The sequence below is a fragment of the Pteropus medius genome, unplaced genomic scaffold (genome assembly GCF_902729225.1).
Source record: "Pteropus medius unplaced genomic scaffold, Ma_sr-lr_union100, whole genome shotgun sequence".
NCBI classification, from domain to species: domain Eukaryota; kingdom Metazoa; phylum Chordata; class Mammalia; order Chiroptera; family Pteropodidae; genus Pteropus; species Pteropus medius.
The window spans coordinates 10,878,989-10,899,339 of record NW_024354911.1 but is presented as its reverse complement, the minus strand read 5'-3'; the positions used below and the strand labels follow the sequence as shown (position 1 = coordinate 10,899,339).

Genomic DNA, 20,351 nt, shown 5'->3' with positions numbered 1-20,351 from the left:
CGCTCTAGATACGTTCCTTACGTTTGCTACGTTCGCAACATTCTCACTTCCTTTTCCAGGAGCCATCTGCCTAACCTTAACACCTGACGTGGACTACACGACCCAGCATCCACCACAGCAGTTTGATTTCCGGGTCAAGAGGGCCAAGCTGGGTACATCACCATGGAAGCGATCGGTTTGGTCACGTGGCGCCCCTGGTTACGCCCGGTGGTAGCAGTGGGGGCTTAGGCGGGGGCCATTTTGCCGAAGGCTCCTGGAGTTGGGGGCGGTCTGGCACCTAACTGAAGCTATTTCTTTTCTTCCTCTGCAGCTCGGGCTTGGAGAGGAACAAGAAGGTTGGGCTCCATCAAGCCCTTCGGAGACGATGGTTTCCTCTAGTCTCCGCCACCTGACGACCCTGCATGGCGGCTGTGCCCTCCGCGCTGCTCCTACTGCCGCCCCTTCCAGCCCGATGTTCCTGTCGCCTCCAGAGCCGCAGTCGTCTTTCCGCCCCAGGGACTGATGATAGTCGAGGTAGGGGCACCATGAGAGGCGAGAAAAACTACTGCTGCCGGGGAGCTGCTGGAGACCACGGTTCCTGCCCCCCGACACCTTCGCCTCTGGCCGCGACCTTCTTGATGCCCGCGGAGGCAATCTCAAGTAGTTGGTCTGGGTCTGGAAGTGGTTCGTCAGGGGGAGATGAAGAGGAGACTCGGCTCCTTCAACTCCTCCGGACTGCGCCAGATCCTTCTGAGGCCTTCCAGGCTTTGCAGGCTGCTTTGCCGCGGCGGGGCGGTCGACTAGGCTTCCCCCGACGTAAGGAAGCATTGTATCGTGCTCTGGGCCGAGTGCTTGTGGAAGGAGGTAGTGATGAGAAGCGACTCTGCTTGCAACTCCTCTCGGACGTTCTCCGGGGTCAGGGGGAGGCAGGCCAGTTGGAAGAGGCCTTTAGCTTAGCTCTTCTGCCTCAACTAGTTGTCTCCTTACGAGAAGAGAATCCAGCCCTGCGGAAAGATGCTCTGCAGATCCTACACATATGTCTGAAACGTAGTTCTGGACAGGTGCTGAGAACACTTATACAACAAGGACTGGAAAGTACCGATGCCCGGCTTAGGGCTTCCACAGCACTACTGTTCCCTATCTTACTTACTCCTGAGGATTTGTTGCTCGGCCTAGATCTTACCGAGGTGATAATATCCCTAGCCAGAAAGCTTGGCGATCAGGAGATAGAAGAAGAATCTGAGACAGCATTCTCTGCACTTCAGCAAATTGGGGAGCGACTTGGCCAAGAGAGGTTTCAATCCTATATCTCTCGCCTTCCGTCTGCCCTGAGGAGACAATACAATCGCCGCCTGGAGTCCCAGTTTGGCAGTCAAGTACCTTACTATTTGGAACTTGAAGCCTCTGGATTTCCTGAAGATCCCCTTCCCTGTGCAGTGACTCTTTCCAACAGCAATCTTAAATTTGGGATTATTCCTCAGGAACTGCATTCAAGATTGTTAGATCAGGAAGACTATAAGAACCGGACTCAGGCCGTTGAGGAACTGAAACAAGTGATGGGACGGTTTAACCCTAGTTCTACCCCTCATTCAAGCCTTGTCAGTTTCATTAGCTTGCTGTATAATTTGTTAGACGATTCAAACTTCAGGGTGGTCCATGGCACGCTTCAGGTTCTGCATTTACTGGTTATTCGCCTTGGAGAGCAGGTACAACACTTCTTGGGACCAGTTATAGCAGCTTCTGTCAAAGTGCTGGCAGACAACAAGTTGGTGATCAAACAGGAATACATGAAAATTTTCCTCAAGCTAATGAAGGAAGTAGGTCCTCAACAGGTGCTTTGTTTACTCCTGGAACATCTCAAACATAAGCATTCCAGAGTAAGAGAGGAGGTGGTGAACATTTGCATCTGCTCCCTCCTGACCTATCCCAGTGAGGATTTTGACCTACCCAAACTGTCTTTTGATCTTGCCCCAGCTCTTGTAGATAGCAAACGCAGGGTACGCCAAGCAGCTCTTGAAGCCTTTGCTGTGTTGGCATCATCAATGGGCTCAGGTAAAACCAGCATCCTTTTTAAAGCTGTGGATACTGTTGAACTGCAAGATAATGGAGATGGAGTGATGAATGCGGTGCAGGCCAGATTGGCTAGGAAAACCCTCCCAAGGTTAACAGAACAGGGATTTGTGGAGTATGCAATGCTCATGCCATCATCTGCCCAGGGTAGGTCAAGCCATTTGGCACATGGAGCAGATACAGACTGGCTTTTGGCTGGTAACAGAACTCAGAGTGCACACTGTCACTGTGGTGACCACACGAGGGATAGCATGCAAATTTATGGATCGTACAGTCCAACTATCTGTACCCGAAGGGTATTAAGTGCAGGAAAAGGAAAAAATAAATTACCATGGGAAAATGAGCAGCCAGGAGTCATGGGAGAAAACCAGACCTCCATTTCCAAGGATATAGAACAGGTATGCATCTTCTCTAATTTCCTTGAGTTGAAACTGAAAGAATTTAAAATGAAAATATACCTGTAATGAGTTAAGGGTGAGGCTGTTTAGGATTGTTATGCTTGGTTTTTAAATCAATTCAAATTCTAATGTGAGTATCTACTATAATGGTACAGAACATATAGGATTGTTTAATAGGCTTTCTGTTTGATGGATTTATTAAATTCTAAGAACAATGTGATATAGACCATGCCAGGATTTCAGTTTTGGCCTGTTACTTTGGTGTATCAGTTATCTCCTTCATACAACAAACACTGAATACCTAGTAGGTGCCGGATGAAGAGCTAAGTTCTGGGAATGAAAATGAGACTGGTTCCACAAAGTTCAGGGATAAGGTAGTTACAAGTTTGTTAAGAGCTAAAATAAAAATATAAAGACTCTTGTGGGAATACTGAAATTAGAAAAAAAAAGGTTATTAGAAAAGTCAAAAAAGCCTTCTGAGCAGGTGTGACATCTGAATTGACTTTTCCTGCCTGCCCCCATTTCTATTTTGAAAATTCTAAGTCTACAGGTAACTTAATAGTACAATGAATATCCACATACTCCATCTATACTTACCAGTTGCTATATTGCCGTGCGTACTCCATATTTGCCAAACCATTTGAAAGTAGTGTTGAGATCTTTACATTCCTAAATATTTCTGGATATATCTCCTAAGAATGACATTCTTCTTTATAGCCATCATACCATTATCACACCTCAGAATATAAATAGTAATTCAGTAATATCTTAACATAAAGCCTGTATTTAAATTTCTCCAATTTTTATAGTAGTTTAACTTATCCAGGATCCAATCAAAATTTATGCAGATAATATATCTCTTCTGTGTAGAATAGTATGGCCGCTTATTTGTTTCTTTGTTTTTTCTAGACAGAGTGTTTTGAAAAGAATTTGGGGTAGTTTTGTAGAATTTCCCACATTCTTAATTTATCTGATTGTTTTCCTTATGATTACATTCAACGTAAACAGTTTTAGCAGAAATATTGCATAAGAAAGATGTTGCTAACTTCACATGACATCACATCATGAAGTATGTAATACCAGGCTGTCCCACTATTGGTGATGCTAAATTTTCTCACTTCGATTAAGCTGGTGATTAGCCAGATCATTCTATTGTAGCCATTTATCTTCCTCTTTATAATTAGCACAGGATCTGTAGGATGATACTTTGAGACCCTCTGAATACCGCAATAACCTTTCACCCACTGTTCTTAGCATCCATCAATGATTCTTACCTGCATCATTTATTACATTGGGAGATACAAAAAAGGGTAACTTTTTTTTTTAATTCTAGCATTTCTCCTATATCTGTTACCCAGCATTCTTTTTAATTCTATGTGTAATATTTAAATCAGTATTCCTTTTGATGCTAAAATAGTTTCGGATTTGATGGCTGGCTCCTATGTCTTTTGACATGACTCTTTAGTGTTTGAACACTTTTTTAACTTAAACATAACATGATGCCCAGGCTTACCTTGTACTTTTATTGCTCCAGACCTGGTGTTGACCATTTTTTTTTCAAGCGCCCTAAAATTGCTTTTTAGATGAAGAGTGGAATTTAAAAGCCAAAATTTGGATATAGATGTGCTCATTGCTATTGCTTACCATCGCTGATTGGCCCTTTCATGGGACAGAACCAGAGATTACCTTTTTTTTTCCTTTAATGAATTCATACTGATACCTCTGATTCAAATTCAGCACTGTGTGATTCTTCTCTATCTTTTTTTAGTTTTATTTGTATCTCTATTCTCCCAGAATAAAACTCTGGTTCCCAACATCAGTTATATTTATTCATATGTTGTATCCTACAATACACAAAAAATAATTACACTAATAACAATTAATTACCCATTAGATAAAATTCAAGATTTCTTTGCAATTTCTTTTCTGCTTAGAATTATCTCATAGTCAAAGTTCTGTGTTCAAACTTTTAATTGTTTTCCGGGTGATTATGATTCAAATAGTGTGATGAAAGATGAAAAAGTTTGCTAAGTGTGGATGAGGCCTGGTGAATTTCAGAACAAATGAATATATGTTCAGAGACACTGAATTATGAAAACACATAGCAAATTAATACGAAATGGTGAGTTTCTGCATAGCTGAACAAGGCATTTGATAGGAAGTAGTAGAAGATGCTACTAAAAATGTAGGCAGAGGCAGAGTATAGAGATCATTTTTGCAAATAAGTAGTTCATACTTTTTGTGATAGACCACAAAGGGATGGAGGTGAACTTAGTGTTCCCTCTCAGAGTTTGTCAATTTTTAAAAAATAATTCACATAATCTAGTTTTATGGTTATTTTCATGTGTTGTAAACATTAGCTGGCAGTGGATGATTTTCTTTAAACATCGATGATAACACTGCCTGTTACACATCAAGTCTGCAATGTTAGTGTATTAAGAAGATTCTGGTGCTGGCGAAAGCACCAGAAATCTGAAAATAAGTCCATTTCTGAAATTCCAGTGTAGACATATGTTGCTTTTGAAAGATGCTTTGGTGAAATTAAAACATCTCGTAAATTAAGTTACAGCTTCTTGCTCAGAAATAGTCTGTAAAAGAACTGCATTAGAAATTATCTTAAAGGACAGGTATTAAATATTTAAATATTTTTATGTGTGCAGTTTTTTAAAGTGTATGTAGAGTACATCATATAAAGTCTATATATAGTTAAATTAATAAACATTTTTTAGAGCAGTTTTAGGTTCACAGCAAAATTGGAACAGAAAGTACAGAGGTTTCCCATATACTCCCCTGCCCCTACATATGCACAGCCTCCCACATTATAAACATCCACACTGCCAACACCACAGTGGTACATTGTTAAAATTGATGAACCTAGACTGACACATAATTATTACCCAAAGTCTATAGTTTACATTAGGATTTACAGTTTGCGAGTTTGGACAAATATATCCATGTCCTATATCCACCATTAAAATATCATAGAGAATAGTTTTACTGCCATAAAAATTTCAATTCTCTGCCTATTAATCTCTCTCTCACTCCCTCCCTAACTCCAGGCAACCACTGATCTTTTTACTGTCTCCATAGTTTGCCTTTTCCAGAATGTTGTGGCCCTTGGATTGATTTGCACTGGCTATTGACCAGGCTCTGCCGTAACATTTGCAGTCTACTGTTAATCTTGTTCACATGTAACATTGGTTGGTGACAGACATTAAACAGCAAAGCTTCCAGAAAAACTCATAAATGTTTAAATTACATATTTCTGTTTTGAAGATAAATAGACTAGTTTGCTTAGAAGTACGATTTTTGTAGTGTAGTAGTAGAAAACACGGTTATAGAAGAGGGAAGCAGACAGTGCCTAGATTGGAGACTCTTGAATACCAGTCTCAAGAGTTTAGCCTGTTATTTAGACAGTGATTTGTGACTATAGGGCGGCTTATTTATTTGTTTATTTGTTTTTTGTTTTATTTATCTTTTTAAGCAGTGTTTTAGAAAAATTAATCACAATGGCAGTAATGCATTTCTTAGAGAAGCTAGAGACTAGAGACAAGATCAATTATACTTTTATTGTACTATAGGTGTGAAGTGCTGATATTTATGCGATTGGCAGGGTGTCTGGATGAGACTGAAAAGAAAGTGATGAATGTAAGAGATATTTCAGAAGATTTAGTGACAGTGTTGAAGAGAGGTAGAGAAAGAGGGATAGCTAAAATTTGAATGAGCTGACAAAATGCATAATAGTTCATGGATATACATAGGAAGATCCTAAAAGAGGAAGTTAATTTGGGGGAAATAAATTTTAGGTGGAGAAAGGTAAACTATTCCAGTTGAGTTTGAAAACTATTCAAGAGGTAAGGAAAGAACTAGAGATTTAGATCTTGGAAGTCACATACTGAGAAGTTAATTGCTGAAACTGTGAGAATGGATGGGCTCTTTGTTGAAGGGCATATAGGGAAGAGTAGAGTGCTGAAGACTCAATCTTAGCATGCATGCATCCCCATTTAGGGAATAGCAATAGGAGATAGAACCAAACAAGGCAAGGAGAAAGGATGCCTAAGATTTGGAAAAGAACCAAGACAGAGCAAGGTTTTAGAAGTGAAGTAGAGAGTTTTAAGAAGGATATCAGTACTGTTAAATGCTGGACAAATTGAGGAGAACAAAAACTGAAAAGCATGACTTGTTTTTATATATTCAACCTGCTACTTATAAAATAATTTTTATATATTCAACTTGTTTTTATATATTCAACCTGCTACTTATAAAATAATTTTCGGTACTTTTAATTTTATCTTAATTTCCTCTTGATAATCCTTCTGATCGTAAAATATTATATGTGCTTATTATTGAAAATTTGGAAAATATAAAAATGTACCAAGAAGAAATTTAAATGTTTCAGCAATCCTACTACTAAGAAAGGCCTGCAGTGAATATTTTGTTGCTTGTTCTTCAAGTATCATTTCAATTTATGTATATAGGTATAGATTTTTTTTTCCATACATGAAACTCTCCCCTTTTTACTTACTTTAGCGTGAACATTTTTTTCTTTAACATTGAATGATCTGTAGCAAGATCTTTAATGACTGTTTAATATTAGATTGTATAATAGCATGGTCTGTTTAACTGTTCTCTTACTTTTGAATATTTAGACTTTTAATTCTGTTTTTGTTTCTACCATTTAGTTGATTCTTTTTGGTCCCTGACATATAGACTGATAACCAGATTCCTGTGATGTTCTAACTTTGCATCTTTTTCTTTGTTTTTATGAGTATTTTAATGGGTTAGTAAGATCAAGCAATCAGGTTTAACTAGCTGGCTACCATATAAGCTATACTTTTCCTAACAGATTTTCTACAGTGTAGTTAAGAGTCAGTAACCGTCTCTAAAAAGAAGCATACTTGCTTTATGTGTATGTAATTACTAGGTCTGTAGTTTTTTCAAGGAAGAGGATTTGGTTATTGGAAGGTCATTGGGACATAGAAAAGAATAGTTTTAGAAGAATGTTATAGACAGAGACCAAATTTAAAAGTTTATGAGATGAGTTGATAAGGAAACAGGCAATAAGCATTTATTCAACATCTTTTTGATCATTTACTATGTGCAAAACCAAGTGCGAGTTTACAGACTACTCTTTAAAGTACTACATAGTATTTTTTCTTCTTTTGATATTTAGTACATGTGAGCCATGTCTTTTTTTCTTCTCAGTGATGGTAAGCACTGTGATAGTAGGGACTGTTTTTGTTTTTGTCTTTGTAATAGTACTAACTATGATGCTGTGTCCACAATCAGTATCAACAAATATCTGTTAAATGAGAAAATAACTAAGGGTTTTTCGGTGAAAGAAAAGACCAAGCGAGATATAGCAGGATTTAGCAGGATGAATTATTCCTGTGTTTTATTTTAAAATAAGAAACACTTGATTTGAAAGAGGCAGAGAAAGGAGACACTTGTGAATTCCGTATGCCTACTCTGTATTTTGTACTGTGGTAGATGTTAGACGTGCAAGATATGTATGATTTATTCCCTATAATCATACTCAAGAATCATATTTGAGAGAGAAAGGCAAGGAATGTCCCTAAATAAGTGAATGAGTCATGAATACAGGTATAGAGATTAGCTTTGGAACAAAGGAGGAAGTCTTTTCCTCTAGAACTGAAGGAAAAACAACAAAAATGACTTAAGATACAGAAAAAATTTGAGATAGCAAAAAGGATGATGTGTGTGTGTGTAAGTCAAAAGACAGAAGATACCAGCGTTAGAACAGTGCTTACCAAACTTTAATGTGCCTATGAATTGCCTCAGGATCTTGTTAAAATAAAGATCTGATTCAATTTGTCTGGAAGGGGATCTGAGACTACTAGTCTACTATGCTAGGTGTTGCTGATGCTGCTGATTTGTGAACCAATTTTGAGAGCAGGATTCTAACATTAGACTTCCATATTCTGGTAAACTATGAAGCAAGATGAGAAGGGAAAATAAGAGGATCAGGGATTTGAAGAATGTGGGAAAGATTTAGAATACCAATATGACAAATTTAAAGATAATAGAAACTTAAAATTATTAAGTCACACTAATGTATTTGGTATGAACTTAATCCTAAACCGTGAGATCATCCTTGGATGCTGGATTGTTTCCAATAAGTAGTCATTAATTTTCTTTTTAAAATTTTATTGGGTTGCTTGAAGAATTTGAAAAACATTTATTTTTAATGCTTGTCAAAATCATGAGCAACTCCAAAGCATATCTATTCTGTGTAGGTGATCTATTTAAAAACTTAAAAATAATTTTAAATACATTAAAAAAATAAACCTTAAAAGCACATTAAACAAAGTAATGTATATGTTATATTGATTTTACTATCTTAAAAAAGTTACAGCCGTTCCCTTGATAAATGGACAAAACATACTCGTTACCTTGTATATATATTTTTATTTCCCTGTAACTTTTTTTTTTTTTTACCTAAGGCTGTGTTAACTGTATCTATTAAATACAACCTTACCTAGAAAAACCAACTTTTGTTTCCTCACAGATGCAGAAAAAACTAAAAGTCAGTAACCAAGAGCTATCCTTTCATTCTCTTCATGAGTACACATTTCTTATCTTTTTTATAATGATTTAAGTGGCAAAATAAACATGTATTTAACATCCAAAGGTATTTATATATCCTTTAAACTGTTTGATGGCTATTCTATAATGTATGAGACAAGGGTAAATTAAAAACATATTTGGTGACCAATGGTTTGCATTTTTATTATTAGAAATTGTTTGGGTTCTAAAGATTTTTCATTAATTTCATTATATATTAGTTTAAGATCTTATGAATAACTAAGGGTCTGAAAATTACAACATAAGCTAATATATTAAGCATTGTCAGATTTCTGGCATTAAAAGAATTGATTCTTTTCATAGTGATATTATACAATTTAATTGACACGATTTTATAATTTTATATTTTGAAAAGGAGTGATGTTAAATTTATCTAACTTGTAACTTCCGAACTTGTATAGGAAATTTAAGATTTTTAATTTAATTAGGCTTTTCCTGAGAGATGAGTTCAAGTTTGCACAAATAATTATATCATACTTATATTAAAAACTATTAAGTATTGCTTGTTTTGGCTTTTGGAAACTATCATTTTTCTAAGTTTGTTTAATTTATAATTAAGTGTCTTTACTATCTTTAGCCTTAGAATTCTAAAGTAATCTTAATTTGCAGTTAATTATTTAGAGAAATTGAGGAAAGCTGACCATTAATGGGTCAGCTGACCATTAATGGGTCAGAGTTAATGGGTTTTGTTGCTTAATTTGTAATTGTTTCTTTAGTATCTTTAGTTTTAGAATTCTAAAGTAATGCTAATTTGCAGTTAATTATTTAGAAAAATTGAAGAAAGCTGAACATTGAATGTTACAGGTTTTGTTGCCTTTCATCTTTAGTATAAGAATTTGATTTTTGTAGATATTGACAGGTATTGGGCCTATAATAAGTGAACATGAAAGAAATCTTAAGTTTTTGGTGGAGGAAGTTTAAAACAAACATAAATGGAACACACCAATAAGGAAACAAAATTCCAGATTCTTTGTCAGCTGCCACCTGAACAGGGTAATGCCATCCAGCAGAAATCACTGAATAGTTAGACTATAAAATCAAAACTTATTTCCACCACTGCTGCCATCTGTGTGTAAACAAACTATTGTCCATGTTGCTCAGTCAAAATCAGAACCAGAAGCAGGCTTTGCCCAGAATCAGATTCACTGTGTGAGCCATATTGTTTATTTGGTTATATGAGGAAAGGTTAACTGAGGACTCAAGGGTCCAAGTCTCAGAAAAGGTGCACTTTCAGGCCATGCGTTTGAGTCTCATGATAGGACCCAGAAGGGCAGTATATTAGTGAAACTTCTAGAAATAAACATCAAACAAGGAGTCAGAAACATTTAGTTTATTATTTTGCAGTTTGTTTTCTTACATGTAAGAGAGTCAGCTAATAGACTAAATTAAGAAAAGCCAGAAATGAGAAAAGGAAAAAATATTAGAGACAATATAAGTCTTATTTGCACATTTTATGGGTAAACTGGTTAGCTGACAGTTGCAAAGAGTGCAATCTGGGTATCCTGCCCTTGTATAGGAAGCCTAAGAATTTCAAAGAAAATATTTTAGTTGTTTTAAGAAAATATATTTTAGCCGTGTAATGTATATGACAGTCCAGGTCTGCCAGTCTCCTTCTATCAGCACTACTATCTTAAGTCAGATATATGCCATTTCTCTCACTGAAACTTATTCATTAATGTTAAAAAATTTTTTGAACCAACCCAAATAAATGTTCCATAATAGGAGAATGGTATATCTAGTCAATAGAATATTATGCAACTTATGGACATGGACAATGGACTAGTGGTTACCAGAGGGGAGGGAGGAGGGGGAAAAAGAAATAAAATATAAATAAATAAAATGTTTGTGTGTTTTTTAAAAAAATATTATGCAGCCTTTAAAAACAGTTTATATCCTTAGACCTAACAATTCCAGTATATGTGCATAACAATGTTCACTACAAGATTGTAATAGTGAAAAGTTGTGACATGGAAAATGTCCATTAGTAGGGAACTATGAGTCCATCCATAATGTGGAATACAGGGCAACCATTTAAAAAAAATAAGATATGTGTAGGTTAACATGAAAGGATGTCTGCAATATGCTGAGTACTTACTACCAGAGTATTTTGTGACCTATTTTTATTTTTTAAAAATAGCTTATTGAAGAGTAGAAAAAGACATGTAGAAAAAGACAAGTTTGACAGAATTTATTAATAGGATTCTAGTGAAATGGGATGCCAAAGAAGAATTTCATTTTATATTTTATTTCTATATTTTTGTTTTTTCACAATAAGCAGTTACTACTTTTGCAATTAAAGTTTATAGCTCTTATGAGAGATCGTAACACATGGGAAATACTTTTCCTATGATGTTAAGTGCAGAAATGGCATCTAAAACTTTATGTATAGTTTCACAACTATGTTTTCTTAAAGTGTGCATAGAAAGTGATTTGAAAAAAAGCACACAAAGATATTACAGAAGGTGACTTTAGGTAATTGGAATAAATTTTTTAATGACCACCACTAATGAATGGGCAAGGTTGCAGTCTAAGTAAAACCGGAAAGAACTTGTAGAAGATCAAAGGCTCCAGAAACTGGAGATCAAGATAAAGTTTAGTAGTTCAATAAAGGCAGTAGTATAAGTGATTTCTGAGAGCATTAGTTATTAAAAGGCCTTTTCCTGATAATTTGTTACTAAGTCGACCAAAATAGAATTAAACTATTTTGTGTTTTTAGACCCCTTGCCAAAAGCTGAAATAAAATGCATTAGTTCATTTTATGACCTTTTTTTGAAAAATATACGAGAAATCAAATGTAAAGGTTAAAGGATAATAAACAGCAAGATTAAAATAGTAGGTAAGACTGAATTTCAAATCATTGTTAATATTAAGTGTGACACTTACCTTTTATAATGCTTTTATTTACTATAACTCTAAGGAATTAAAGGAATTAAATTTTTAGATATTAACTTTAAAGACCACAAACTCTGTCTCATGTTCCTAGAGTCAAAAGATGCTCTAAACAGACTGTTTCACATTTTATAAATTTAACTCATAACTCTTTCAAAATATATCTAATTTTTCTTTAACTCACTTCCCTTTCCTTTTATTCATTGTTTAGTTCATTAAAGCTTATCCTGATGAAAAACCATTTGACTACCTTTAAGAGAGATCAAAAAAGGCCTCTCATGTTAATAATAATTGGTGTGTCCTATGTTTTGCTTTCAAATATTTGTAGAATTTTCTGTAGCAAAATTTAATCCCCAACTGATTTCTCCTAGATTCTTGAAAATTTCACACGCGCACACACATTCTCTAACACTACCACTATCCTTTTATCCCCGTCACCACTACCTCTAGTTGTTGTATCTGGCATACATATTAATGTTCTCTTCTCTAAGCAGAAATTAGTTACAGAGTAAATCTAATGTAAAATATAGATACTAGAGAATTAGTTCTGGATTAGTCACTATTTTAACCATGTCTTTAAATGTATCAGAAATTGGCTATAATTGGTTTCATTTTTATTCCATGTGTCATTTTAATACTGACTACTTCGTAATCAGTCATAGAAATTATAATATTAAATTTAGAGAAAGTAAAGTCAGGCCTTTTTATCTGGGGCATTCCTTTTCTTATCATTGGTATTTTCTAGCTTAATTTTTGAAGGCGTTAACAGGTTTTACACAAAATTTGATGAGGAATAACAAGTTCCCTAAGGCATATTTGGTAGTTTATAATCTTTTAATTGTCAAGTAGCTAAAAAGTCTGTAAATAGACATTGCTTTAATTTTATTATATTTTAATGCTATTTGATAATTAGCAAAGTTTGCAAAGAGATATTACTGAGAAGGCTATAGTTTGCCATGGATGTCTAGATTTGATTGTTTGTTAGGCTCCAAATAAATATATAGATGGTAAGTATAATTTCTTGTCTTTTAACTCAATATTTTAAATGTTCTGTAGCCATGTTGAATGTGAAGTGATCTAGAACAATTGAGATTATCATTGGTGAAGAATTCTGAACACTTGACTCATGCTCTCATCTAGTTCTTTAACTATGATTAGATAGAATTTCAAAATTCTATCCTGGCACTTTTGTACCTTAAGGATCAAAGGGGGTATGTGAAAAAAATTGGAAACTGTCAATACCAGATATATATAAAGTATTGCATACTTTGTTTTAACTAAAAGACCTATCATAAACTATTTTTTTGATCATTAAAAAAAACTTTATTTTGAAATAAATTATGGGTTTTAAAGATGGTTCAGAGACTTGCTACACAACCCTTCCCCGAGCTTCTCCTAATGTTGCCATCGTACATAACCATTTATCAACACTAAGAAACTAATACTGCTACAATACTATCATAAACTATTTTAAAGGGAACCATGACCATCTGGACTGTAATTTACATCTGGACTGCAGATTATGAATAATAAATCTGCCTTAGTAAGAATAGTAAAGTGGGATGCTCGCTTGTTCAGTGACCTTCGGTGATCAATTTATTGTCTAATTCTGAAACACAGATGGCATAGTGTGGCAGGCTATGCTGCTGAATCAGAAATGTTCTTTTCTCTATTCAAGTTGTCATTTAATTCTTTTTATTATTGCTATTCTTTCCTTCCTAACTGCCAGATATGTACTGTAGGGGAGGTGAGGTACAGAAAAGATTTGGGGTGAAGTAGTGAGAAAGAGGAAAAAAATGGTATTTCTATTATAGATTAAAAAATACTCTTAGTATACCACACTATGTGTGAATATTTATTTATATCATTGTATATTTGATAAATTTAATATTTTCCTTTAAATCTGATTGTCATAATTGAGTCTAAATTCTGTCTCATTTATTATAAGTAGACTTAACACAAATTTGCTAACTTATTATTTTGTTCTTATAGTTTTCATCATATGATTTCATCCCATCTCCAAAATTAAAGCCCTCTCAAGGAATGCCAGTCAATGATGATTTATGTTTTAGCAGAAAAAGAGTGTCAAGAAACTTATTTCAGAATAGTCAGGATTTTAACTCAGATTCTCTTCCTGCATGTGCTGCTGGTAAGTAACAGGTGCAGGTAATGGACATGTTGAATTAAATTAAAGATTTCTCTAAACTTCATAGTTTATTCAAAGGCTGCAGTTCGGATCCAATACATATTTGTTGAAGATTTGTTACGAATGGACACTTTGGCATAAATTGTCTCATAATACTCTGGAAGGCCTTCTCACAGAAACTGTTTAAGTCCTAATGTAAATCAGTATTTGCTTAATCAACAATCTGTATTTATTGAGTCTCACCTGTGTCAGGTATTTTCAACAAAAGAGGAAGAACTTTCTGCCTAATAGGTCTTGCATTCTATTTGGGACAGACATTAAATCAATGTGAAACATTGTAGGTTAGATGGTAATAGATGCTATGGAGAAAGGTAAAGCAGAAAAGAGGAATATGGGGAAGGGGCTATTTTAAATGATGTAGTGAAATAAGCCCATATTCAGAAAGGAATACTTGAAGTAAACCAGATAGATATCAAGAGAGAAGAGCAAATGATTCCAGAAAGAGGGAAGTAAATGTAGAGTATGGTACATGTTTGAGAAAAATCAAAGAGGCTAGTAAGTCTAGAATGAAATGAGTTAAGGAGAAGAAAAGTAGAAAATGAAAATAAAGAGATATTAGTGGTTCCTATTTATAAAGCTTAATGGGCTATTGAATGAACTTTGAATTTTACTCTGAGTGAGGAACATTTTGAGGAAAGAAGCAGTATCAATTGCCTTATATTTTCCAGGCTTGTATTGGACATTACTTAAAAAGTAGACTTAAGGTGGGCAGGGGCAAAAACAGGGAGTCTATTGTAGTAATCCAGGCTAGAGTTGCTGGAGGCTTTGACTAGGGTAGCAGTGAATGTAGTCAAAAGTGTTTAGATTCTGATTGTATGTCAGAGGTAGAGTTGATATGATTTGTTCATGGGTTGGATGTGAAGTGTGAGAGAGAGAGAAGTCAAGAGTGCTGTAAGGTTTTTTGGCCACAGCAACTGGAAAGATGTTTAATTGCCTAAGTAAATGTTACAGAAAGTAAGTATTGTGGTAGTTCAGAGGACTATTGTCATGGGCCATATCAGCTAGAAAAGGTGTTGAAGAGGAAATAGTACTTGAACTGTATCGCATTTGGGGATGTATACAATACACATAGAGAGGTAGTATGGAGGAGAGCAGAGGCTTGTATTAGGAATGGGCTTGAGATTGTGTGGGAGCTGTGTAAAGGCAAGATTCATTCTAGATGGTAAAAGATAAATTGGGATATGGGGCACCCCTTTGTGCTAGGCTTAAAGATTTGGGCTCATACTTATAAGCTACAGGAAGTTAATGAAGATTTTTTCATTGAGGATAAAAGCTAGGGTGATAAGGTCATTTACAAGTAGAAAGATGGGAATAGGAAAATGTGATGACTGGATGTGAAAGAAGCGGAGTACAGAAAGATCTCAAGATTTAGCACCTAGGAAATTAGAAAAATGATAATGTGCTAAATGAAACCAATAAGAAGGGAAAATGATTTATAAGGTAAAGATTGAATTTGTCATAGATTAATAAATAACATTTATTTGTCATAATAAATAACATTTATTTAATATCCAAATGATATCAGTTACTGAAATTTGTTGGCTATGAGTTTGGACACAATATTTAGAAAACATTATTACCTTAAGAGAATTTATAGATCTTTATGCAAAATATTCCATAATATTTTTATAAAAAATGAAGTGTTATAATGATTATATAGTTTAATGTTTATTTAATAGAGAAAAAGAAATGCAAAGAGATATCCAGTTATGCTTGTACCATTACTTTGGCTTTTTATAAGGCTCATGGTTTCTGTACCATTAGGTAGCTCTTACCTGGTAGTACAGATTTTAAATAACTGGATGATGAGACAACATATAACCTAATGCTAGATTGGATGATACAAATTACGAGTACTATAGAGATTCAAGAAAAGAAAAGATCATAGGTATTGAAGTGGTTTACGAAAAACTCCTGGAAAGAGTTTGGACTTTAAAGAAGGGAAGGGTTTGTGATTGGTAGTGAGGCAAGAAGGACTATTGCAGGTAGGGAAAAAGTATAACCGAAGTGCGGAGGTGAGAATTAACTTAGAAGGTGCCCAGTACATGAAGGATAAAAAGGCTTGAAATCACAGGAAGAGAATTTAAAAAATCATAGAATTTCAGAACTACAAGAGGTCAGCTCATTTTAAATGTGAATAAACTGAATGCCAGAGAAGTCATTATTACCGTCTTTAATTCAGACTTATTTCCCTGCCTAGGAATAACCTTAACCAGCCACAGTATAGGGAAAACAATCTGGAGAATATGCCTGAATAAGCTTGGGAGCTATGTGAATGCTGTGTTATGTATTAGAAAAGAAGGTAGAAGAATTCTGCAGTAGAACTTTTTGGGTAGAGTGTATACTACAAATACTAGGATGAAGGAAAGCCAGGTCTGGAAGAACATTCCATGGAGGGAGCATGTAGGAAGAAACTGCCTTTGCCTGTATTTTTCAATATACTTTTTTCTGTACTTAACCAGTCTATTTTCTGTCCTTTAACTCTGCCACTAATTAATTCTGCCAATAGCAAAAGCTTTATCCATTTCTTGCCTGCCTGGCTTACTGTTCACACATTTCTGTATTTATTCCCACACAATGACAGCAACATTTATGAAATTAGATGTATTCATGACATAAAGCTAACTTTTACTTTTATGTTTTTCTCCTTCCTTCCTCCCAAAGGTGCTACTGGTACTCAGACAAATCTTTCTGGGAAATGTGGACAACTTGGATTTTCACAGATCTGTGGTAAAACTGGAAGTGTGGATTCTGACTTACAATACCTGGGGACAACTAACAGTCATCACGATAAAGGTTTACATTTCAAATTATTTGGATACAAATGATTTTTAAAATTATGTGGAGTTTCCAAGTCTAGCTTACATGTTATTTTGTGTAATTATATACTCATCACGAAAAAATGTTGTATTTTTAGTAAAAATTTTAATAACATTTTTTATAACTGTTACCCTAATATGTTAGATTTCATAATCTTGATAAAAATATGACTGATTAAAATTAGAGTTTTAGAAACTCATGGTAGAAATGAACATAATTAAAAGTAACATTATCCATTAAGGAGTACTGTGTTAGCAGATGACAGTTCTTTCCATAACTGTTTAAAGTTTAAGGCTATTTAGAATTTATTATGTCCCCTGTTAGGAACCATAACTTCCTGACTCGCTATTATTTCAGATATCTTTTAGAACAAAAGGAAGGGTTTAAGTCTCAGTCATATGAATTTTGGATTTTAAGAGGTTTCTTCATTTTCTATGCTAATTAATAGCTTTATCAATTATTTAGAGGTAGGATCAAATCAAATATTTCTACAGATATTTTAGTTTTTGTTGTATATCCTTTACTAAAATTTTTTGAGTGATAGGGGTATACTTCAGTCTGTATTCGTTGATGAAAAAGTAATACTCATTTGAAATTATTAAAGAAGATTTAGTTAATATAACACTTATATTTTAGCTACACTTTCCTCTACCTACTCCAAAGGGCCATAAAGTTTTTCTTTGTGGTGTTATTCCCAGTAAAATAGTCCATCTTTCCTAATAATACAAGTATTTCTTAAATTTTGACTAGATACCATTGGAACTTGTACTTAGTAAAAGCAGAGAGGATTCTCTGTATTGCTTAGTCTGTTCCTGTTTAGGATATTCCCGAATGATTGCATTACCTTTGAAGACTGCCCTCACTCTCAGTGTTTAATCAAATCTTTGTAGTGCATCTGGTTTTCTATGACCTTTCAGAATACCTATTAGAGCAGCTACTAAAGGGATATCATGTTCTTCTAAAGTCAAGATTTAACTTAATAGTAGGCTCTACATTAAAATTTCTGTCAGGGCCACCATAATCTCAGGTAATATTCTCCATGGGATTTCTGAACGCCCTGGGGTAAAATGACAGATGCCAAATCATCTAGAAGTTCCCATCCCAATTTTAAATGTTTCAGTGATCCACATCAACTGTTGGAAATGTTGGTATATTTTGTTGCACTCCAGTGGTTCTATTTATGTACATAAAAAGACCTTATGTCCGATTTCTTTGTAAGAAATATTTTTAAATCTCTTAATAAAATATATAATGAGACATTGACATGGAAGCATCAGAATCTATTAATAGAATTAAATTCTGTAATTAAATTACAGAATTAAATTCTATAATTAAAGTCTGGAAACTGAAAGTTTTCTTTCTTTATGTAAATTTGTGACCACCACAGTCTATTTTGCAGCCAAATAAGATTTAAGTAGAAGTAGTGGTTCTAACCATGTCAGATATGAATTAAAAGTAAGTGGTACATGTAGTTGTTTAAATCTTCAGAAGAATATTGTATTTGTTAGTATGTATAAGCTAGGTTATTTGTTGTGGAAAATCTTCCAAAAAATATTGAAGGAAAATGTAAGGGAACCCCTACAAGGTTACAAATAGACTTTTGTATTAGTTGAGTAAAAAGGAAAAGTCAATAAAAGGCAAGAAAAAAGTAATGAAGAAAAAACACAATAAATAGGAAGCACAAAATAAGATGATAGAATTAAAACCATATCTGTAGTTACCATAAATACAAGTGGATAGAACTTAACTTTAAATAACAGAGATGATCAGATTTTATTTATTTTTTAAAATTTAAATGATATTTTTAAGAGTCACACCTAAAATCCATCAAAATAGAATGGGAGAAAGTAAACCATGGAAAACGTAATACAGTAGTTCCCTCTCATTCGCGGTTTTGATTTCTGTGGTTTTAGTTGCCTCATAGGCAACCTCTATCTGGAAATACTAAATGGAAAATTCTAGAAATAAACAATTTATAAGTATTATATTAGGTGCCATTCTGAGTAGCACGATGGAATCTTGAGCTGTCTCACTTGTCCCACCTAGTATGTGAATCATCACTTTGTCTGATGTATCCATGCTGTATACACTATTTGCCCATTAGTCACTTAGTAGCCTTCTTGGTTATCAGACCGACTGTCATCATATTGTAGTGCTTGTGTTCAAATATCCCTTATTTTATTTAATAATGGCCCCAAAGCGCAAGAGTAGTGATGCTGGCAATTCAGATATGCCAAAGAGAAACCGTAAAAAGCTTCCTTCAAGTGAAAAGATAAGTACAATACAATAAGATATTTTTAGAGAGAAACCACATTCACATAACTTTTATTACAGTACAATGTTATAATTGTTCTATTTTAGTTATTGTTATTAATCGCTTACCATGCCTAATTTATAAATTAAACTTTATCATAGGTATGTATGTACAGAAAACAACATAGTATGTATAAAGCTCGGTACTATCTGATTTGGAGCATCCACTGGGATGCCTGAACCTATCCTCCATGATAAGGGGTAACTACTGTACTAGACAAATACTCAAAGTGGGTATAGACATATTGATGTTAAGGGAAATACGCGCACTAAAGCTATAATAACATTTTTAGGGCTAAAGAGGGCCATTATAATAAAAAAGAACAATTCACTAAGAAGATAAGACTTCTAAAATGTGTGTACATATATATGTGAATTTATATATATCTATTTTGACAAAATTACAAGGAAAAAATTAACAAATCTATAAATGTTAGTAGAAAAGTTTAATGAGATTAAAAAGTTTGGGATTAGATGATACAGAATATTTGAACAATGCAATTAATAAGCTTCTAAGAGTTTTCTCAGAAATAGAAAAACTGAATAGACGTATATTCATTAAAGGAATTTTAGGTTTAAAATTCTACCCACAAAAACAAAACTCCCAGGCCCAGGTGGCTTTCCTAGTATTCTGTCAAAACTTCAAGGCAGCGGTAAAGCCTATGTTATGCAAACTAAGAGATTGAAGAAAGAAGGAAGCCTCCCTAATTTGTTTTATGAAATGAGTATAACCTTAATACCATGACCAGATAAGGTCAGTGAATAAAGAAAAATAAACGGTGGTCCAGTCTCACTTTTTTGAAAGTCAAAGTCCTAAATAAACTGTTGGCAAACCAAATCCAGCAATGTGTTTTTAAAATTTTTATGTTATATATTATGTCTAAGTACAAATTTTCCAGAAAAAAACCTGTAGTTTAATCTTATCACAGATGGGAGAAAAAACCATATAATTATATCAATAGATGCAGTAAAAGTAATTGATAAAAATTTAACATCTATGCATAATTAGAAACTCATAACAAACTAAGAATAACTTTCTTAACCTGATTAATGATATCTGTTAACACCTA

The 20,351-nt window shown here is 34.2% G+C and overlaps 1 protein-coding gene across 3 annotated transcripts in view; it reads left to right on the top strand.

Moving 5' to 3' along the window:
• The first annotated feature begins 217 nt into the window (after positions 1-217).
• Positions 218-20,351, top strand: part of TOGARAM1 (TOG array regulator of axonemal microtubules 1) — a 68,584-nt gene continuing 48,450 nt past the window's right edge. For all 3 annotated transcript variants that reach the window (XM_039856548.1, XM_039856547.1, XM_039856549.1), the window contains exons 1-3: positions 218-2,447; positions 13,935-14,091; positions 16,813-16,944. In XM_039856548.1, coding sequence (XP_039712482.1) covers positions 402-2,447; positions 13,935-14,091; positions 16,813-16,944 — 2,335 coding nt within the window. In that variant the 5' untranslated portion in view covers positions 218-401. The remainder of the gene's footprint in view (positions 2,448-13,934; positions 14,092-16,812; positions 16,945-20,351) is intronic.